Genomic DNA, 21,281 nt, shown 5'->3' on the forward strand with positions numbered 1-21,281 from the left:
CATAGTGGGGTGCTATCGGGGTACATTCAAGAGCTCTAAATCTAGCGTACAAGTATGACTGCTCAAATCTTTTTGGTTTTCGAGATATGACGTTTTTTCAAATTGTTTTTTTTAAATTTAGATATAAAAAAACTAACCGAACTTGATTTCCTCAACGCTATAGTGGGTTCCTATCGGGGTACACTCGTGAGTTGCAAATCTAGAGTCCAAGTTTGACTGCTCAAATCCTTATGGTTTTCGAGATATGGATTTTTTTAACTGATTTTTCAGTTTTTTTTTCAAAAAACTTAGATATAAAAAGAAACTAACCGAACTTGAATTTCTCAACCCCATAATGGGGTGCTATCGGGGTACACTCAAGAGCTCTAAATCTAGCGTACAAGTATGACTGCTCAAATCCTTTTGGTTTTCGAGATATGACGTTTTTTAAAATTGTTTTTTTTTTAAAAATTTGGATATAAAAAAACTAACCGAACTTGATTTCCTCAACGCTATAGTGGGGTCCTATCGGGGTACACTCGTGAGTTGCAAATCTAGCGTCAAGTATGACTGCTCAAATCCTTATGGTTTTCGAGATATGGATTTTTTTAAATGATTTTTCAGTTTTTTTTTTCAAAAAACTTATATATAAAAAGAAACTAACCGAACTTGAATTTCTCAACCCCATAATGGGGTGCTATCGGGGTACACTCAAGAGCTCTTAATCTAGCGTACAAGTATGGCTGCTCAAATCCATCTGGTTTTCGAGATATGGCGTTTTTTATGATTTTTTCGTTTTTTTTTCTTCAAAAAACGATATAAAAAAAACTAACCGAACTTGATTTCCTCAACGCTATAGTGGGGTCTCATCGGGGTACACTCGTGAGTTGCAAATCTAGCGTCCAAGTTTGACTGCTCAAATCCTTATGGTTTTCGAGATATGGATTTTTTTTCAGTTTTTTTTTCAAAAAACTTATATATAAAAAGAAACTAACCGAACTTGAATTTCTCAACCCCATAGTGGGGTGCTATCGGGGTACACTCAAGAGCTCTAAATCTAGCGTACAAGTATGACTGCTCAAATCTTTTTGGTTTTCGAGATATGACGTTTTTTCAAATTGTTTTTTTTAAATTTAGATATAAAAAAACTAACCGAACTTGATTTCCTCAACGCTATAGTGGGTTCCTATCGGGGTACACTCGTGAGTTGCAAATCTAGAGTCCAAGTTTGACTGCTCAAATCCTTATGGTTTTCGAGATATGGATTTTTTTAACTGATTTTTCAGTTTTTTTTTCAAAAAACTTAGATATAAAAAGAAACTAACCGAACTTGAATTTCTCAACCCCATAATGGGGTGCTATCGGGGTACACTCAAGAGCTCTAAATCTAGCGTACAAGTATGACTGCTCAAATCCTTTTGGTTTTCGAGATATGACGTTTTTTAAAATTGTTTTTTTTAAAAATTTGGATATAAAAAAACTAACCGAACTTGATTTCCTCAACGCTATAGTGGGGTCCTATCGGGGTACACTCGTGAGTTGCAAATCTAGCGTCAAGTATGACTGCTCAAATCCTTATGGTTTTCGAGATATGGATTTTTTTAAATGATTTTTCAGTTTTTTTTTTCAAAAAACTTATATATAAAAAGAAACTAACCGAACTTGAATTTCTCAACCCCATAATGGGGTGCTATCGGGGTACACTCAAGAGCTCTTAATCTAGCGTACAAGTATGGCTGCTCAAATCCATCTGGTTTTCGAGATATGGCGTTTTTTATGATTTTTTCGTTTTTTTTTCTTCAAAAAACGATATAAAAAAAACTAACCGAACTTGATTTCCTCAACGCTATAGTGGGGTCTCATCGGGGTACACTCGTGAGTTGCAAATCTAGCGTCCAAGTTTGACTGCTCAAATCCTTATGGTTTTCGAGATATGGATTTTTTTTCAGTTTTTTTTTCAAAAAACTTATATATAAAAAGAAACTAACCGAACTTGAATTTCTCAACCCCATAGTGGGGTGCTATCGGGGTACACTCAAGAGCTCTAAATCTAGCGTACAAGTATGACTGCTCAAATCTTTTTGGTTTTCGAGATATGACGTTTTTTCAAATTGTTTTTTTTTAAATTTAGATATAAAAAAACTAACCGAACTTGATTTCCTCAACGCTATAGTGGGTTCCTATCGGGGTACACTCGTGAGTTGCAAATCTAGAGTCCAAGTTTGACTGCTCAAATCCTTATGGTTTTCGAGATATGGATTTTTTTATGATTTTTTCAGTTTTTTTTTTTCAAAAAACTTAGATATAAAAAGAAACTAACCGAACTTGAACTTCTCAACCCCATAGTGGGGTGCTATCGGGGTACACTCAAGAGCTCTAAATCTAGCGTACAAGTATGACTGCTCAAATCTTTTTGGTTTTCGGGATGTGACGTTTTTTAAAAATGTTTTTTTTAAAATTTGGATATAAAAAAACTAACCGAACTTGATTTCCTCAACGCTATAGTGGGTTCCTATCGGGGTACACTCGTGAGTTGCAAATCTAGCGTCCAAGTTTGACTGCTCAAATCCTTATGGTTTTCGAGATATGGATTTTTTTATGATTTTTTCAGTTTTTTTTTCAAAAAACTTATATATAAAAAGAAACTAACCGAACTTGAATTTCTCAATCCCATAGTGGGGTGCTATCGGGGTACATTCAAGAGCTCTAAATCTAGCGTACAAGTATGACTGCTCAAATCTTTTTGGTTTTCGAGATATGACGTTTTTTCAAATTGTTTTTTTTTTAAATTTAGATATAAAAAAACTAACCGAACTTGATTTCCTCAACGCTATAGTGGGTTCCTATCGGGGTACACTCGTGAGTTGCAAATCTAGCGTCCAAGTTTGACTGCTCAAATCCTTATGGTTTTCGGGATATGGATTTTTTAATGATTTTTTCAGTTTTTTTTTCAAAAAACTTAGATATAAAAAGAAAGTAACCGAACTTGAATTTCTCAACCCCATAGTGGGGTGCTATCGGGGTACACTCAAGAGCTCTAAATCTAGCGTCCAAGTTTGACTGCTCAAATCCTTATGGTTTTCGAGATATGGCGTTTTTTATGATTTTTTCGTTTTTTTTTCAAAAAACTGGATATAAAAAAACTAACCGAACTTGATTTCCTGAACGCTATAGTGGGGTCTCATCGGGGTACACTCGTGAGTTGCAAATCTAGCGTCCAAGTTTGACTGCTCAAATCCTTATGGTTTTCGAGATATGGATTTTTTAATGATTTTTTCAGTTTTTTTTCAAAAAACTTAGATATAAAAAGAAACTAACCGAACTTGAATTTCTCAACCCCATAGTGGGGTGCTATCGGGGTACACTCAAGAGCTCTAAAGCTAGCGTACAAGTATGACTGCTCAAATCTTTTTGGTTTTCGAGATATGACGTTTTTTAAAATTGTTTTTTTTTTTTAAAATTTAGATATAAAAAACTAACCGAACTTGATTTCCTCAACGCTATAGTGGGGTCCTATCGGGGTACACTCGTGAGTTGCAAATCTAGCGTCAAGTATGACTGCTCAAATCCTTATGGTTTTCGAGATATGGATTTTTTTAAATGATTTTTCAGTTTTTTTTTTCAAAAAACTTATATATAAAAAGAAACTAACCGAACTTGAATTTCTCAACCCCATAATGGGGTGCTATCGGGGTACACTCAAGAGCTCTAAATCTAACGTACAAGTATGACTGCTCAAATCCTTTTGGTTTTCGAGATATGACGTTTTTTAAAATTGTTTTTTTTTTTTTAAAATTTGGATATAAAAAAACTAACCGAACTTGATTTCCTCAACGCTATAGTGGGGTCCTATCGGGGTACACTCGTGAGTTGCAAATCTAGCGTCAAGTATGACTGCTCAAATCCTTATGGTTTTCGAGATAAGGATTTTTTAATGATTTTTCAGTTTTTTTTTTTCGAAAAATTTAGATATAAAAAGAAACTAACCGAACTTGAATTTCTCAACCCCATAGTGGGGTGCTATCGGGGTACACTCAAGAACTCTTAATCTAGCGTGCAAGTATGGCTGCTCAAATCCATCTGGTTTTCGAGATATGGCGTTTTTTATGATTTTTTCGTTTTTTTTTCTTCAAAAAACTGGATATAAAAAAAACTAACCGAATTTGATTTCCTCAACGCTATAGTGGGGTCTCATCGGGGTACACTCGTGAGTTGCAAATCTAGCGTCCAAGTTTGACTGCTCAAATCCTTATGGTTTTGGAGATATGGATTTTTTTATGATTTTTTCAGTTTTTTTTTTTCAAAAAACTTAGATATAAAAAGAAAGTAATCGAACTTGATTTTCTCAACCCCATAGCGGGGTGCTATCGGGGTACACTCATGAGCTCTAAATCTAGCGTACAAGTATGACTGCTCAAATCCTTTTGGTTTTCGAGATATGACGTTTTTTAAAATTGTTTTTTTTTTTAAAATTTGGATATAAAAAAACTAACCGAACTTGATTTCCTCAACGCTATAGTGGGGTCCTATCGGGGTACACTCGTGAGTTGCAAATCTAGCGTCAAGTATGACTGCTCAAATCCTTATGGTTTTCGAGATATGGATTTTTTTAACTGATTTTTCAGTTTTTTTTTCAAAAAACTTAGATATAAAAAGAAACTAACCGAACTTGAATTTCTCAACCCCATAATGGGGTGCTATCGGGGTACACTCAAGAGCTCTAAATCTAGCGTACAAGTATGACTGCTCAAATCCTTTTGGTTTTCGAGATATGACGTTTTTTAAAATTGTTTTTTTTAAAAATTTGGATATAAAAAAACTAACCGAACTTGATTTCCTCAACGCTATAGTGGGGTCCTATCGGGGTACACTCGTGAGTTGCAAATCTAGCGTCAAGTATGACTGCTCAAATCCTTATGGTTTTCGAGATATGGATTTTTTTAAATGATTTTTCAGTTTTTTTTTTCAAAAAACTTATATATAAAAAGAAACTAACCGAACTTGAATTTCTCAACCCCATAATGGGGTGCTATCGGGGTACACTCAAGAGCTCTTAATCTAGCGTACAAGTATGGCTGCTCAAATCCATCTGGTTTTCGAGATATGGCGTTTTTTATGATTTTTTCGTTTTTTTTTCTTCAAAAAACGATATAAAAAAAACTAACCGAACTTGATTTCCTCAACGCTATAGTGGGGTCTCATCGGGGTACACTCGTGAGTTGCAAATCTAGCGTCCAAGTTTGACTGCTCAAATCCTTATGGTTTTCGAGATATGGATTTTTTTTCAGTTTTTTTTTTCAAAAAACTTATATATAAAAAGAAACTAACCGAACTTGAATTTCTCAACCCCATAGTGGGGTGCTATCGGGGTACATTCAAGAGCTCTAAATCTAGCGTACAAGTATGACTGCTCAAATCTTTTTGGTTTTCGAGATATGACGTTTTTTCAAATTGTTTTTTTTTAAATTTAGATATAAAAAAACTAACCGAACTTGATTTCCTCAACGCTATAGTGGGTTCCTATCGGGGTACACTCGTGAGTTGCAAATCTAGAGTCCAAGTTTGACTGCTCAAATCCTTATGGTTTTCGAGATATGGATTTTTTTATGATTTTTTCAGTTTTTTTTTTCAAAAAACTTAGATATAAAAAGAAACTAACCGAACTTGAACTTCTCAACCCCATAGTGGGGTGCTATCGGGGTACACTCAAGAGCTCTAAATCTAGCGTACAAGTATGACTGCTCAAATCTTTTTGGTTTTCGGGATGTGACGTTTTTTAAAAATGTTTTTTTAAAAATTTGGATATAAAAAAACTAACCGAACTTGATTTCCTCAACGCTATAGTGGGTTCCTATCGGGGTACACTCGTGAGTTGCAAATCTAGCGTCCAAGTTTGACTGCTCAAATCCTTATGGTTTTCGAGATATGGATTTTTTTATGATTTTTTCAGTTTTTTTTTCAAAAAACTTATATATAAAAAGAAACTAACCGAACTTGAATTTCTCAACCCCATAGTGGGGTGCTATCGGGGTACATTCAAGAGCTCTAAATCTAGCGTACAAGTATGACTGCTCAAATCTTTTTGGTTTTCGAGATATGACGTTTTTTCAAATTGTTTTTTTTTAAATTTAGATATAAAAAAACTAACCGAACTTGATTTCCTCAACGCTATAGTGGGTTCCTATCAGGGTACACTCGTGAGTTGCAAATCTAGCGTCCAAGTTTGACTGCTCAAATCCTTATGGTTTTCGGGATATGGATTTTTTAATGATTTTTTCAGTTTTTTTTTCAAAAAACTTAGATATAAAAAGAAAGTAACCGAACTTGAATTTCTCAACCCCATAGTGGGGTGCTATCGGGGTACACTCAAGAGCTCTAAATCTAGCGTACAAGTATGACTGCTCAAATCTTTTTGGTTTTCGAGATGTGACGTTTTTTAAAATTGTTTTTTTTTTTTAAATTTAGATATAAAAAAACTAACCGAACTTGACCTCCTCAACGCTATAGTGGGGTCCTATCGGGGTACACTCGTGAGTTGCAAATCTAGCGTCCAAGTTTGACTGCTCAAATCCTTATGGTTTTCGAGATATGGCGTTTTTTATGATTTTTTCGTTTTTTTTTCAAAAAACTGGATATAAAAAAACTAACCGAACTTGATTTCCTGAACGCTATAGTGGGGTCTCATCGGGGTACACTCGTGAGTTGCAAATCTAGCGTCCAAGTTTGACTGCTCAAATCCTTATGGTTTTCGAGATATGGATTTTTTAATGATTTTTTCAGTTTTTTTTCAAAAAACTTAGATATAAAAAGAAACTAACCGAACTTGAATTTCTCAACCCCATAGTGGGGTGCTATCGGGGTACACTCAAGAGCTCTAAAGCTAGCGTACAAGTATGACTGCTCAAATCTTTTTGGTTTTCGAGATATGACGTTTTTTAAAATTGTTTTTTTTTTTAAAATTTAGATATAAAAAACTAACCGAACTTGATTTCCTCAACGCTATAGTGGGGTCCTATCGGGGTACACTCGTGAGTTGCAAATCTAGCGTCAAGTATGACTGCTCAAATCCTTATGGTTTTCGAGATATGGATTTTTTTAAATGATTTTTCAGTTTTTTTTTTCAAAAAACTTAGATATAAAAAGAAACTAACCGAACTTGAATTTCTCAACCCCATAGTGGGGTGCTATCGGGGTACACTCAAGAGCTCTTAATCTAGCGTACAAGTATGGCTGCTCAAATCCATCTGGTTTACGAGATATGACGTTTTTAAAATTTTTTTTTCTTTATTTTTCAAAAAACTTAGATATATAAAAAAACTAATCTAACTTGATTTTTTCAACCCTTAAATGGGGTCCTATTGGGCTACACTCAAGAGCTGCAAATATAGCGTCCAAGTATTACTGCTCAAGTCTTTCTGGTTTTCGAGATATGGCGTTTTTTCTATGATTTTTCCAGTTTTTTCCAAAAAACTTAGATATAAAAAAAAACTAACCGAGCTTGAACTTCTCAACCCCATAGTTGGGTGCTATGGGGGTACACTCAAGGGCTCTAAATCTAGCGTACAAGTATGACTGCTCAAATCCTTCTGGTTTTTGAGATATGACGTTTTTAAAATTTTTTTTTCTTTATTTTTCAAAAAACTTAGATATATAAAAAAACTAATCTAACTTGACTTTTTCAACCCTTTAATGGGGTCCTATTGGGCTACACTCAAGAGCTGCAAATCTATCGTCCAAGTATGACTGCTCAAATTTTAATGGTTTTTGAGATATGGCGTTTTTTATGATTTTTCCAGTTTTTTGCAAAAAACTAAGATATAAAAAGAAACTAACCGAGCTTGAATTTCTCAACCCCATAGTGGGGTGCTATCGGCGTACACTCAAGGGCTCTAAATCTAGCGTACAAGTATGACTGCTCAAATTCTTCTGGTTTTCGAGATATGACGTTTTTTAAAAATTTATTCTTTTCAAAAAAACCTAGTAATCATTACGACTGCAAAGAGGTGAGATTTGACTCACAGCTATCAATTAGTAGTCCCTCCTATCGCACTGAAGACCAAGCCTTTTTAGGGGTGACAATTGATAGCATGCTCAATTTCTAATAACACATTACTAACACATGTGGGAACTTTCAAAAACGCAATAATATCATTGAAATGCTATCTGGTACTAATTGGGGTGGCTCAAAAGAAACACTGAGTGTTACTTACAAGGCCATCGGGCGCAGTGTACTCAATTACGGAGCACCAATCTGGACGCCAGCTATTAGTAACACAAACTAGAATAATATCCAGGTGAAGCAAAACATTGCTCTCAGATCAATCACTGGAAACGTGAAAATGGCTGATACCAAACATCGTGACGAAACAGAGATGCTTGAAGTAAAGCCTCTCAATGACATCCACCCAATATTGAAAGATCTTTCCGGCGATGAAATTGACTTGTTTGACTTGAAAAAAAATAAAAAAAGAAACCAACATGGTTGAATACCAAAAAGCACAGATATATTCATCGGAATGATGTGTCAAGATACATCCGTTGCAACTACGACAAAGTCACTGGCTCCCTCCCAACAAAAATCAATGAGTATGAACTCAAACTATCAGGAGGCACAAGAGTCATTCTATCACAAATGCGTTCGGGTATAGTACCCGCCTAAACTCCTACATTAATAGAATATATCTTCAAAGGACAAATGAATGCCCACTCAGCAAAATTGTGCCTCAAGATACCAAACATCTGTTCAACTGTCAACAAAATCTGACAGATCTCACAATTGAATGTTTATTGGAAGACCGCATCGAAGCTGCTTCCTTCTTAGCTCTCAGCGAACAGCATGGCTCTTATGATGACTAGGTTACCTCTTGGGCACCAGCCAGAGGCATAAGGATCTTCACATCGAGTCGATAACACGCCGAAGTTCAACCACGTGCACAAACAAGTGATGCGACTAGCAACTAGTGAAGACGCTAATACAATAGGCGGGCCTCGAACTGGAATTGGCGGTCTCTCCTCGTACCCAGAGGCACCCCGGGAGAGTCACAATGCATGTTTGCCAGAGAGTCGGAATCAACAAATCAATCTGTTTCAACTGAACTAGAGTATTGAGAACAAACGAACTAAGCTCTGTCAAACCAATCAAAAACACGGACAACCAAGCAATCAAACCGTATCAGAAGACCGTATTTGTAGCATACGAGCTTACAACAACAGCAACACGGCGCAACGTTATGCAAAAACTCTTCTTTTGAAGCCGTAACGACGATCGCAAAGGATCCGACGGAAACCCGTATCTGAAAGATATTTCAATGCCATATCAAGCTCTGGTCCATCTGTTTTTTCTTTTTTTTTCAGCGGGGAAGAATGTTATTCGCTGTTATCTTGTTTCATTCATATTTTGATATTATTTGACGTTTTATTCAGAACTTGTAAAGATGTATGAACTTGTTCAGGAAAAGTTTACCTAACTAAGCAGTGTTTTTTTTAGACACAACAGCTTCCTTGTCTGAAAAGTGCAAATGTCTCTCTAGGCATTCAAATTTGTATACTCAGATTCTTACTATTTTAGAGTCACGAAATTGCCGTAATCAGATCAGAAACTACCTCACGGTTTGACACTTGTACCTGGGCTGTTGCTGCTCAGCTCGTTTGGCATGTAATGGAAGTTGACTCCCTATCCCCTAGTAGAATAAGTGCAGGCTCGGTTTGTAAACCCGGAACGGCGGCGTCCAACACTAAAAATCGCAAATTTGACAAATTTAGAGATTAAAATAAAGATGGATTTTTTTCAACCAAAAAGCTTTTCAAATTCAGGGTGCCGCTGGTCCTATCACAAGTTTTTCGTAAGCGCTGTAAGAATTTGAACATGTGTACCAAAGAACTCAGGGCAGTTAGTTTTCTTAAGCAGAGAATCTCCCTCGCTATGCAGGTTGCGATCGCTGCCTGTGTACTCGGCATTATTAATGATAGAAGTTAAACAAATAACAAAGATAGAAAATTAATTGATAAAGAGTTTTTTATTTGTGGAGCCAAGAGCTAAAGCACAGCTTAGTATAAATATCTGATAGACCTGTGGCCTCATATCAGTTCAATCTTTTTGAGTTTTTTTTCAACTCGGTTTATTGTGTGCAGGTGTCTCAATCTGGTTGGCTTGGTTCCCAACATTCGTTCACGTTATACTTTACTTTTTCTTAATTTACGAAAGTCTAATAGTTTTTTGATTAGGTGAAATGATGGAGGACTAGTGAAACAACTTCGATTACCATGATTAAGAGTAATGAACGTAGTGAAGACTCTTATATAGGTCTCGCTGATTTTTTTGTTTTTCGCTTTTTTATTTTTTCAGGAAAAAGTTTTAACATTGATGCACTCAGGTATATATGCAGTTTTTGAGTTGAATTGAAATTCATGTGCTGAAAGTGACGTAAATAGTACTCTCCAAATACGAACGTGAAATTGGCGCAAAAATTCGTGACGGATTTCTAGTTTCGAAAGTGTAATTTAATTTTTAGATTTCCAGCGGAATCAAAACTTTACCCTTTGATCCAGTTTTCTCAAGTTGGGTTAATTCTATGAAAAAAGCGCCAATCATAAATTGTTCTAGAATTCAAAGAGCTTAAAGGGCATCTATTTTTTTTTCTTTGAAATTCGAAAGTTGAGATTGTTTCAAGAAAGTCAGTGTTAAGAAAGTCAGTGTTTTTTTTATGTTTACTTGCATTCGTTACTCTTTTCCAATCTTTGATTGGCTATGTTTATTTCTTACCTTCTGATTCATCTTTCCCTGATCAATATAATTTTGACGGCTTTGTTCTGAAAGTTCAGTTATAATGATAGTTTTGACCTTCTGATTAACCTAAACACGGAAGAGCATTTTTTATACCTTTGTTATGATCTCTCAAACATTGACCTTAACATAATTTATATTTAAAAATTCAGGTAAAATACTATGGCTCCGCCTTCGATTCAGCAGTGTGGGCTTCCAGTCGCAATTGTTGGAAGTGGAAGCGGGGGAAGAGCTCCTGCAGTCGAACAGTTTTTGCACAGAGTATTTTCTCCGCCACCAAGTTTCAGTTACCATTGTGATTCCTCAGCAGAAAATGTGTCGAAAAAGCGACTGACTCTGGAAACTCTAGAGGGCTTTATCGAAAAAAGTTTGAAGCAAAATAATACTCAATTGGAAAATGAACAGGTTTGGTCGTGATGTTTTTTCTGATACTGCTCACTTTTTTCTTTTTGATTGAAGTTTGATTTTCTCATCGCTATTTGATTAGCGGGGCTTCAGCTATGTCGCGCTTACCCTTGCAATAAGCAAGGGTATTGCAGTCCGTTACTAGAATTTTTCCCGTAAATAACTTAGTTCACAGAATGGTCAATTTTGTAGGAATGGTAATTTTCAAGACATGCTCAATTTCTTGAATGTTCAAATAAAATTACCTTTATTTAGGTAGTAAATAAGCGTTGACAGTTTCCGGGGTTAATCTTTTTTCAAATAGTTCTCTCTAAATGGTTTTTGGCCTAATTTGCAGTCAGTTCAGTTTCCGTTTTTTTAAATTGAAGTTAAATTATCTGGTACTGTTTGTTATTGGCTTAGTTTGTAAAGCATGGATTTTATTTTGATTTTAGATGTTCTTACAATATTGAAATCTTTAATTTTTCGGTTTTCCATATCTGATTTTTAATTTCTGTATTAGAATTTTTTTTGTTCGATTGAAAGGTTTTGGCGTTGTGGAATTGCAGAATCATTTCCGTTTACGTAGTTCGGAGGGAAGAAATTTCCTGTTCGAGAAAATTGGGAATTAAGAAACCTTTTTTTTAAGTTTTGATTAATCTTTTGAGACGCTTTGGCGAATTTTTTTCGCTGAAGTTTCCCTTTTTCTCGACAATTTCTTCATTGATTTTCAAAAAGTTGGCACCAATGAAAGATCGGTTCTTACATTGTATGTCTGCATGTTCTTTTAACCTTTCTCCTCCTTCAAAGGTCTTCGAAATTTTACGTGGGGAATATTTGACTCAATTTTTTGGATTTTTTCAGAGACCACCATGCCAAATCTGAAATTAAGATTTCAATGGCAAAAAAGATAGTAGAGATCATTTTTACATAAGCCACTACGTCATAATTTTAAAAGAAAAAAGTAGTGGATTCAAAATAGGCCATTTTTCGAAAGTTTGGTCTTTTTTTTCGAGTTTTTTCTCAAAAACTATCCCGTCATATCTTGAATTAAGGGTTCAATTGAAAGAGCAGCTTGTGAGAACCCCACCGGCCCAAGTGGTATCAAAAAATTTAATCGAAATAAAAGTTTTTAACAATCCTCTCTGCATTAGCGATTTTGCACTACGTTTTATAGGAAAAAGTTAATTGCCTAGGGAAATAATTGATACTTTGACTTTTTTTTTTGGAAATTTTTACTGTTCTCAAAAAATACCCTTCCAATTTCATTATTAATTGTTCAAATGAAATAACAGATTAATTCGCTGGATAAGCTGGTATGCCCTTATTTAAGTAGAAAACAGCTATCTAACTAGAAAACAGCTTGCTTTGGAAAAGTTAAGTTTGTTTTTTGGGACCATTTTTTCGAATTTTCAGGACTTCTCAAAAGCTACCCTGCTAAATCTGAGATTGAGAGCTCAGTAAAAAAAACAGATGGCGAGAAAAACAGAAAAAAAACAATTGAAGCCCTTTCAGTCGTGATTCGAACGACATTACAAAATTTTCAAAATGTCCCAGTGTTTTTGATTTGAACTTTTATTGTTAGCAAAAAATGCAAGCGAGCAGGCTATTGTGTGAAAGACGACTGAAAGGGCTTCAATATGATACATCACTCGAAATAATCCCATAATTATTTGTGGTATCTGATTTTGCGTGGAAAATAGAAAGAAAATGTTTAAAAAAAGAGCGAAAAACTAAACCAACCCGAATATAGAGCTCCTCTGTCGGAACAATAACGCATGTTTATGCATACCACAGGTGTTCCGTCATCATATAAATCGATTTTCCTCGCCACTGAAAGTTTTTTTGGAAATTTTTTCTTTTTGTTCGAATCACGACTGATAGGGTTTTTGTTACGCTCGGGTAACCACTTTTTTAACAGAATGTTTTGAATCATTATATCTTGGTTCTTGAAAAATTTTGCAGTGTATCCGGAACACTTAGTCTGGAGGCAACGAATACACCTGGGACAGCAAAGGTCGTGAGTTCGAGCCTACCGAGGACCTGTTTTTTTTTTAACTGGAAATATTCCGTTTCAAAAAATTGCCGGTTTATTATTTGTCTGCTTATGTTTGATTGGCTTAGTTGCCCCATTGAAGATTTTTTTGCCGTACGTAGCTTTCGTTGCAGCTGTTTTTTATGCTTTCATTTACTGCGGAATTTTTTCGGCCTACATGATTTCGGCTTATATTTTATCGGTTTACTAACCTAAATTTGGGTCGTTCAAAGAAACCATAATTTGTATGCTTTCATTCGGATCGCACAAGACGTTAAAAATCTCAGAAAAGAAATCTAGTTATAAATTTTTCATGACAATTTTATTTTCGCGCATTTTTTGTTTTATAAGTTTTATTAAAAGCAATCGAATGTGTTTCTGGACGTGTTTTCTGCCAATAGAACATCATTTCTGACTAAATTTTGGTCTTAGTGGCTCTTCTTTCCTGTCTGCTAGCTTGCAATGCTATTTTTGTGGTTTCGCAAGTGATGCGAAGCTCCGGTACGCCTCTGTGTATGTTATATCACTCAACCCAGTCCGATTTATTTTTGGTACCTGGTTTTGCGTGGAAAACAAAAAATAGAAAAAACTAAATCACACTCGAATACAAAGTTCTCTCCCCATTTTTCAAATGGTCGGAACAATAAATTATTTATTAGCCTTCGGTTTCAAACGCTTTTAAAATAAACGGGAAAAAATGGATTTTCTATAAGAAAAACTGGTCGGATCATTATCTACACTTGCAAAATGACTGACTTTTTTTTTTGAGAATTTCCTTGCTGTTAGTAATTTTTGCTCACTTGCGTGAAAACTGAACATTAGCGTACATTATTCCAGAACAGTATTGATTCGATGAACTTAGTGAAGATTCTCATATAGGTCGTGGTAATTTTTGTTTGTTTCTTTTTGCAGGAAAAGTCTAGAAATTTTGTCAAGCTCAAGTTTTTTTCGCGGGTTCACTTTGAGTTTCTTTCAAAGTTCATTCATTTTTTTGATAAAAGGAAGGCAAACTCGACTATCGAACCAAAAAAGTGTTAAGGTCGCGAAAGTGAGTTTTAGTTTAAGATTCCCCAGCGGAATACAAAATTTGCCTTTTGATCCAAAGTTCTCAAATCGGGTTTATTTTAGCAAATTAAGGCATTCATAAATTATTGAAATTCAAAGAGCTTCCAGGCCATACATTTTTTCTCTGTAATTCGAAAGTTTTTTTTCAAATTACATGTCAATACCATTTTTTCTATTTCATTGCGTTCATTGACTCTTTTCTAAGTGTATGTTGGCTATGTTAAAAAAAGTTTCAGTTGCATGTGTTTTGTAATATTTTCAACCTGTTTAAAAATTGTTGATTTCTGTGTTCAGTATGCTTCATGATTTTTGTCCTTGATAAATATGCAGTCTTCAATTTTTTTCTCGGTTGCAATAACTGTGTTTAGAATGAGCACATATCTGAAGAAGATAACGAGGGTCGTGTTTTCGGAAACAGTGATGCCTACGTACTTCTGGACCGAAAACTCACTCATGGAAACTTCTTCTTCGAGCACGACCAACTTGGAGTGACTAGTCTGTCAAACTTTTCGACCATCACTGCCAATGCATGTGTTTTCAAGGGCAAATGGGTCTATGAAGTGATGCTGGGATCGAAAGGTCTCATGCAAATCGGATGGTGCACCACTAAGTGTGTCTTCTCGCCGCAAGAGGGCGTCGGAGACACTCCCAATTCGTATGCGTACGACGGCAACAGAACCAGAAAATGGAACATGAATACGCAGAAATACGGAGAGTCATGGAGCTCGGGTGATGTCATTTCGTGCACGATTGATTGTGACGAGGGCCAAATTGGGTTCTATAGGAATGGGAAGTATCTGGGAGTGGCCTATGATAACATAACACTGGGTCCGGGGTTCGCCTATCTGCCGGCTATATCTCTCTCTGTACATGAATCTGTGAGGTTGAACTTTGGCTCCAGTCCCCTCAAGTACCCAATAGAGGGTCACAGACCACTTCAGGTAATGTGCAAGAAAAACTTCATGTGCAATCTCAAATTGAACGCTTGCAGATATGGTAATTTATGAGTGTTAAATTAGCTAGCTCAGAGGGATTAAAAGGCCATGCACTTTTTTGTGTTCCACCTATTCAGGTTGCGCGAGCGGAATGAAGCCACTTTTATTGACAAATTTTACTCGTCGATATACCACTCAGTAGCGTGCCGAAAGGGTCATGTACGAAGGTGTCATCTCAATCTTGGGTTTGCCACGTTTCTTACTGAGCACCTTGGCACCATTTACGACATCCTTTTTGGTCGGCCCATGCAAAATTTTTTCAAAAGCTGCGCTGAAAAAACTCTGAAAAATTTTGACAAACCCTTTTCATCCAAAAAATAACTGTTTGCGGTACTAATAATTTTCTTAAATAAGGACATTCTATTTCTAAATCGTCCTCTCTCAAGTCGAAAAAGTTCATAGTCACATTGAAAGTGCCCCAGTTCTGATTTGAATTCACCGTACGAAGCGAACAACATGGAAACCTCAAACTCGTTTTCCTAAAATTGGGTTAAGATTACAGAAAAAGTGAAGAGAAAAATAAATATTCGATCAGAATTATTATAGTGCAATTTGTTCTGCGAGATTTGGGGCCCAATTGTACCCCAAAAATGGGTGATTTTGGTTTTCTTAGTTCATTACCTTTGCGATAGCAAGGGTATTGCAATTGTGTACTAGACTTTTTTCCGTAAAAAAAACGGGACTCATTGAATTAGTAGTACCTTAGTTCATATTGAATTCAAAATTTGTAGTGCAATCTTGCACGGTTAGCTTGTTGCTAATGAATACGCCTGGCACGGCAAATGTCCTGTGTTCGAATCTGACCATGACCAGTTTTTTAAAACGGTAATTGTTCCGGTTCAAAAATTTGTCGGCCTTTTATTTGTCTGCTTATGCCACATCTAAGAATCGTTTATTTTAGCTGTAAATAATTTTAACTGGAGTTGTTTACGGCATTTTAAAAATCCGTCCGAATCGAAATTTGCCATTGTAATTTAACCAGCTTTATTAACCTTATTAAATTTCGGCCTAATGAATGTCGAATTAGTGGACTCTTTTTGCGTCGTTACCTACGACAAAAGTTTTTGGGAGCGTGTGTGTACTCTAACAGAAAAAAAGGCTTGACATTTTTTTAAGCTTAGATTTTTTTAGAATTTCATTTCGGCATGAAGGGTTTCTGCTCAGGTTTTTTGGCTTTGTTACCACTTGGTAATTATAAATTCAAATTCACTCAACCATCCAGCGCATGTTAAACAACTGTTTGACACGGCAAAGATTTGCAGTTCGAATTTGGCCGGTCTATTTTTCGCAAACTAGAGTTTTTGTGGTTTTTCGAATTATCTTATGTATTTTTTATTTTGGTCGGCTTAGCTCCCATAGCTCGATGGTTCAGCCTTATCCCAATTTGCTGTGACCCCCATGCTTGAAACGACAAAGCTCTGGAGTTAGATTCAAGTTGATACTTGTTTTCTTGTAAAAAGAAAATTTTGGCTGATTTAGATTATTGCTTAGTTCGACAAAAAGACTTTTTTTGAAAACTTGGCTTCTTTTAGCATTCCAAAAGCTCTTTTTAGAGTTTCTATAGATGGAGGCAATTTTGTTCCGGATATTTTGGGCTTTTGTTGCAATTTTAATTGACAAAAATGATTTTAATTGAATTTTTTCCGTTTGATTTTCATAACATTCATCTTTGTATCGCAAGTGGTGCGAAGCTGAGGTTCAACTCTGTGTAAAAGTTCCTTCTAGAACTACCGAGTTAATTGATGAGAATTATAATAATACAGAAGCCTCGTCCAACAAAGATCTAGAAAGGTAAAATATTCCAAAATTAGTGCGCATTTTTTCTTGATAGCCATAAAGGTCATTTTTACTATGTAAAACCCAAAATCGTTGCTTAAAATCAAGTTTCAATTTTTTTGCCCAATTTTTTGGAGGTTTCACCCTTCTAAAATTTTTTTCGGACGTGGAAGAAGCTTCTTTCGATAGACAATTGTCATCAAGTAACTCAGTAATTTTAGTGTCATTTTTATAAGCTAAAAAAACGAATATGACCCATTTTTGGGGTAAAGTTTTGGTTCCGAAGTTTGCAAAGTAAGTGACTCACAATAATTCTGGTTAATTTCTAAGAAAATTTTGTTCTCTTATGTGTAATTTTAGCCTAATTTGAGAAAAACTTCGAGATTTTTTTGTTTTGTCCGAATAATTTAAATCAGCTCTGTAATCTAAATAAAATTACTGGGTTGTTTTGCAAATGCTGCAGAATGTTTTGACCTTCGCAGTGCAATTGTGAAATGAAGTTTGGACGAAAAAATTTAATTTTTGAAAATTTGACAACTTTAAAAATTTTCGAAAGAAAAAAGGTAAAGAACCGGTGTTCACTCTGAGATTGAATTTTTAGTTTTGGTTAATTATTACCCTTACGTTAGCAAAGGTATTGCAATCGGGTACTAGACTTTTTTCCCGTAAACAACTTAGTCCACAGAAAGCATTGAAGTGGTGGTACCTTGATTCATATTGAATTCAAAATTCGTAGTGTCTCTTGCACGCTGAGTCTGATAGTTATGAGTAGCAAAGGTCCTGGGTTTGAATCTGACCAGAACCAGTTTTCTTTCAAGCGGTAATTTTTCCGGCTCAAAAAATTTTCGGCCTGTTATTTGTCTGCTTATGTTTTATCGGTTTAGTTGCCACATCTAAGGATCGTTTATTTTAGCTGTAAACAATTTTAACAGCAGTTGTTTTTGGCATTTTAAAAATCCGGCCGAATCGAAATTTGCCATTGTATTTTAACCAGCTCGATTTGTTAAAATTTCTCTTTTTTCATTTTTTCGTCTTTGGTATCGCCTTATTAATATTTGGCCTAATGAATGTCGAATTAGTGGACTCTTGTTGCGTCGTTACGTACGGAAAAAGTTTTTGTTTTTGTGCGCGTATGTGTGTGCTCTAACGGGAAAAAAAGACTTGACTTTTTTTTCAAGTTTAGAATTTTTTTTTGAATTTTTTGTCGGCATGAAGGGTTTCTGCTCAGGTTTTTTCGGCTTTGTTACCACTTGGTAATTATAAATTAGCCTTATGGTTCAGCCTGATTCGAATTTGCTGTGACGGCAATTGCTTAAGATTTACTGGGCATTTGCTTGAGACGACAATGCCCAGTAAATCGATTCCAGTTGAGACTTGTTTTTTTTTTGCAAATAGAAAATCTTTGCTTATTTAGATTATTGTTTGTCTGCTTAGTTTCGCAGAAAGGGTTTCTAAATAAAAATGGCTACTTCATAGCATTCCCAAAGCTCTTTGTAGAGTTTTTCTTGGTGCAAGCAGTTTTGTTTCGAATATTTTGGCTTTTTTGTTGCAATTTTTATTGACAAAAAAGATTTATTGGTTTTTTCCGTTCGATTTTTATAGTCATTCATATTTGTATCGCAAGTGGTACGAAGCTCAGCTTCACCTCTGTGTATAAAATAGATCCAATATTTTCACTTTTGGGAGAAGGAAGGGTAATGCAACCTGGTACTAGACTTTTTCCAGTACCCAAGTTTGTTCTCAGGATTTTCAATTTCAGGATCTCAAATGTAGAAGTTTAGTCAAGATGCTTTTTAACATCTAAATGTGTTTCCTAATGCAATGTTTGACACTGGAAACTTTTTCAGAGTTGAATTCAATTTATTAGTGGCTTACTGGATTTCGTCCCAACTTTTTTCGGCTTACTTGCCTGATATTTTAATTTTTTTAATACTTATTTTTTGCACCGTCGTTTAATATGCACGGAATTATTATCCATAGGGTTGTTATGCTCGCAATTAGCATTGTCGGCTTGTTATTGATTCTTTTGCTACGATGCAAATTTAACTTTTTGTTTTTTGGCATGTTTTTTTTTTCTAAATGAATTTGTTTTCAGGCAAATAAGTGTAAAGGTTACGAAAAACTTGATCTAAAAACTTCAACTTCTAATTTCGAAAATGGAATTTATTATCAGATTTATCAACGAAATAAAATATTCTACCTACTGACCCATTTTTCTCAAATTGGGTTATTTTTATCAAAAAAGCACCAATCATAAATTTAATTGTGAAATTTGACGAGATTCAAGGGTATTTATTTTTTCTTTAACTTTCCAACGTTTTTTTTGTAGAAAATAAGCCAGTTTTATTTTTCTGCTTCCTTGTGATCATTACTTTTTTCCAACTGTCAGTTGGATATGTTGTTTTTTTTCCAAAAAATTTCCGGCTATTTTTTAGATCAATAAGAGCCTGTCACCCTGTTTTAGATTGCTCAAAATCAACCCCACTAGGAACTGTAAATTTAATCATGGACTAAACTTCAATTTCATTGTTCGAATTAATTTTTGCGGGTCATGCTGTTTTAATTTTATACTTGTTGTATTACAAGTGGTGCGCAGCTCAGCTGCACTTCTATTTTAAGTCTTGTCTTTTGAGCTTGAAATGATCGGCTAATGAGCATTTAATAGCCGATCACACGAAAAATTGAAAAGTAAACGTCTTGGGACAGTTTTTTGTTCGATGACATTTTGTTGATTTTATGCAGATTGAATCATAGATAAAATTACTGCAATGTGAAAATATAATTCAGTTTCCTAGAAATTTTTTGGAGTACCTAATTTTGAGTGGAATAAAAAGACTGGAATATAAATTTTGTCTCGACTCTGTTGCGATTGGACTGAAAAAAAAATGCTCAAGCATTTGAAAGATTTATGAAAAGATTCAATAGTTTTTCAAAGAAAGTTCCTATTGATTATTTTGGTAGGATCCTCCAAATGCGCAGCTGCAACAAGCTTCTCTTCTCGTGAAATATCTGGAACGTCTTTTGACCGCGAATACTGCCAATACGCCACAACCTCAGCAGCAGAACGCGAATACGGAAGGACAGTATCAACCTACAAAAGACGCAATCAGTCAGAGCATCAAAATAATAGTGGCCAGTCAGATATTTGACAAACTAGCGCCTTTGTTCTACAGCGCCTACGTTACAGAAGCAGTGTTGCTGAAAATGCTATTAAAGTTCTGTAATGCGAGCAGACACACGGGACTGCAGCCATTTGTGGATCGAATTCTCCAGCTCATGTGGACTTGTTTAGAAGAGGAAGACATAAAAGTGTGCATGATGAATCTATTTTCCATCATTCTGAACAGCTACAGATTCTCGCAAATCACAGTCGATTTGAAAAATCAACTGACCTATTTGGTGCTTCTGTTGTCATTGCTGCGTCACGCGCCAACGAGACACTTAGCGTTGGATTTCATTCTATGGGACATTGTACAGTTTCCTCTTTTCATGCACATCAAACCCCCTGATGATCCGGTATTGGAGCAACTGATTCCTGATGTCTGGTGGGACAAAACGGACAAGTCCAGCAAGGAGCAGAAGTATAGCGCCGATTTCACAAACTTGGGACCGGAGTTCGCTCCAATCGATTCTGCGACAAGTGAAGACGAAAGTGAAGCTCGAGAGAAGCAGGCATATTTGAGACACTGCTCAGCGTTGAAAACTAAAGTGGGCGAAATCGAAGAGATTCAAGTGGAGATCTTGAAGCTTCTCATGAGTGACTCAGATGCCGGCGAGACGTCGTCGGGGAAAACCTCCCGTTCTGTTTTCGTGATCAAGCTACGCGAGTTTCTCTACTCGTGTCAAAAGGGTCAGAAGTTTGCGCCATCGCCCTGTCCACTTCCGGTGACGCTATGTTTTATGCACCGACTGACTAAGGCACTGAGGTTCTACTGGGACGCATATGCGAATAATAACCCCACATGTGTGGGGTCGAATGAAGCATTTGTTCCAGTGTGGATTTTCACGGCAAGCACAAAGAAGTCAAAGGAAAGGTAAGATTAGCCTAATTGTTGTGATAAACTTATTAAATAGCTATTGCTGTTTAATAAGTCAGTTCAGATTTTTTGAGCCGCTTTAGGTGTATCTAAAACCTCTTTGAGGATTTCAGAAAATCCGGCATTTGGGTCAGAACGTTACTTGAACAGATCAAGGGCTGAAAACACATCCGTTAAAAGTCATCTACGAATAAAAAAGAAACTAAAGGCCCAGATCTAGGGCTGTA

The 21,281-nt window shown here is 35.7% G+C and overlaps 1 protein-coding gene across 1 annotated transcript in view; it reads left to right on the forward strand.

Annotated features, from left to right (window-relative positions):
- Positions 1 to 21,281, forward strand: part of LOC134846176 (E3 ubiquitin-protein ligase RNF123-like) — a 77,244-nt gene that overhangs the window by 45,391 nt on the left and 10,572 nt on the right. The window contains exons 2-4 of the mRNA XM_063863424.1: positions 10,913 to 11,167; positions 14,615 to 15,187; positions 19,979 to 21,051. Coding sequence (XP_063719494.1) covers positions 10,925 to 11,167; positions 14,615 to 15,187; positions 19,979 to 21,051 — 1,889 coding nt within the window. The 5' untranslated portion in view covers positions 10,913 to 10,924. The remainder of the gene's footprint in view (positions 1 to 10,912; positions 11,168 to 14,614; positions 15,188 to 19,978; positions 21,052 to 21,281) is intronic.

The sequence above is a fragment of the Symsagittifera roscoffensis genome, chromosome 5 (assembly GCF_963678635.1).
Source record: "Symsagittifera roscoffensis chromosome 5, txSymRosc1.1, whole genome shotgun sequence".
Taxonomy (NCBI): Eukaryota; Metazoa; Xenacoelomorpha; order Acoela; family Convolutidae; genus Symsagittifera; species Symsagittifera roscoffensis.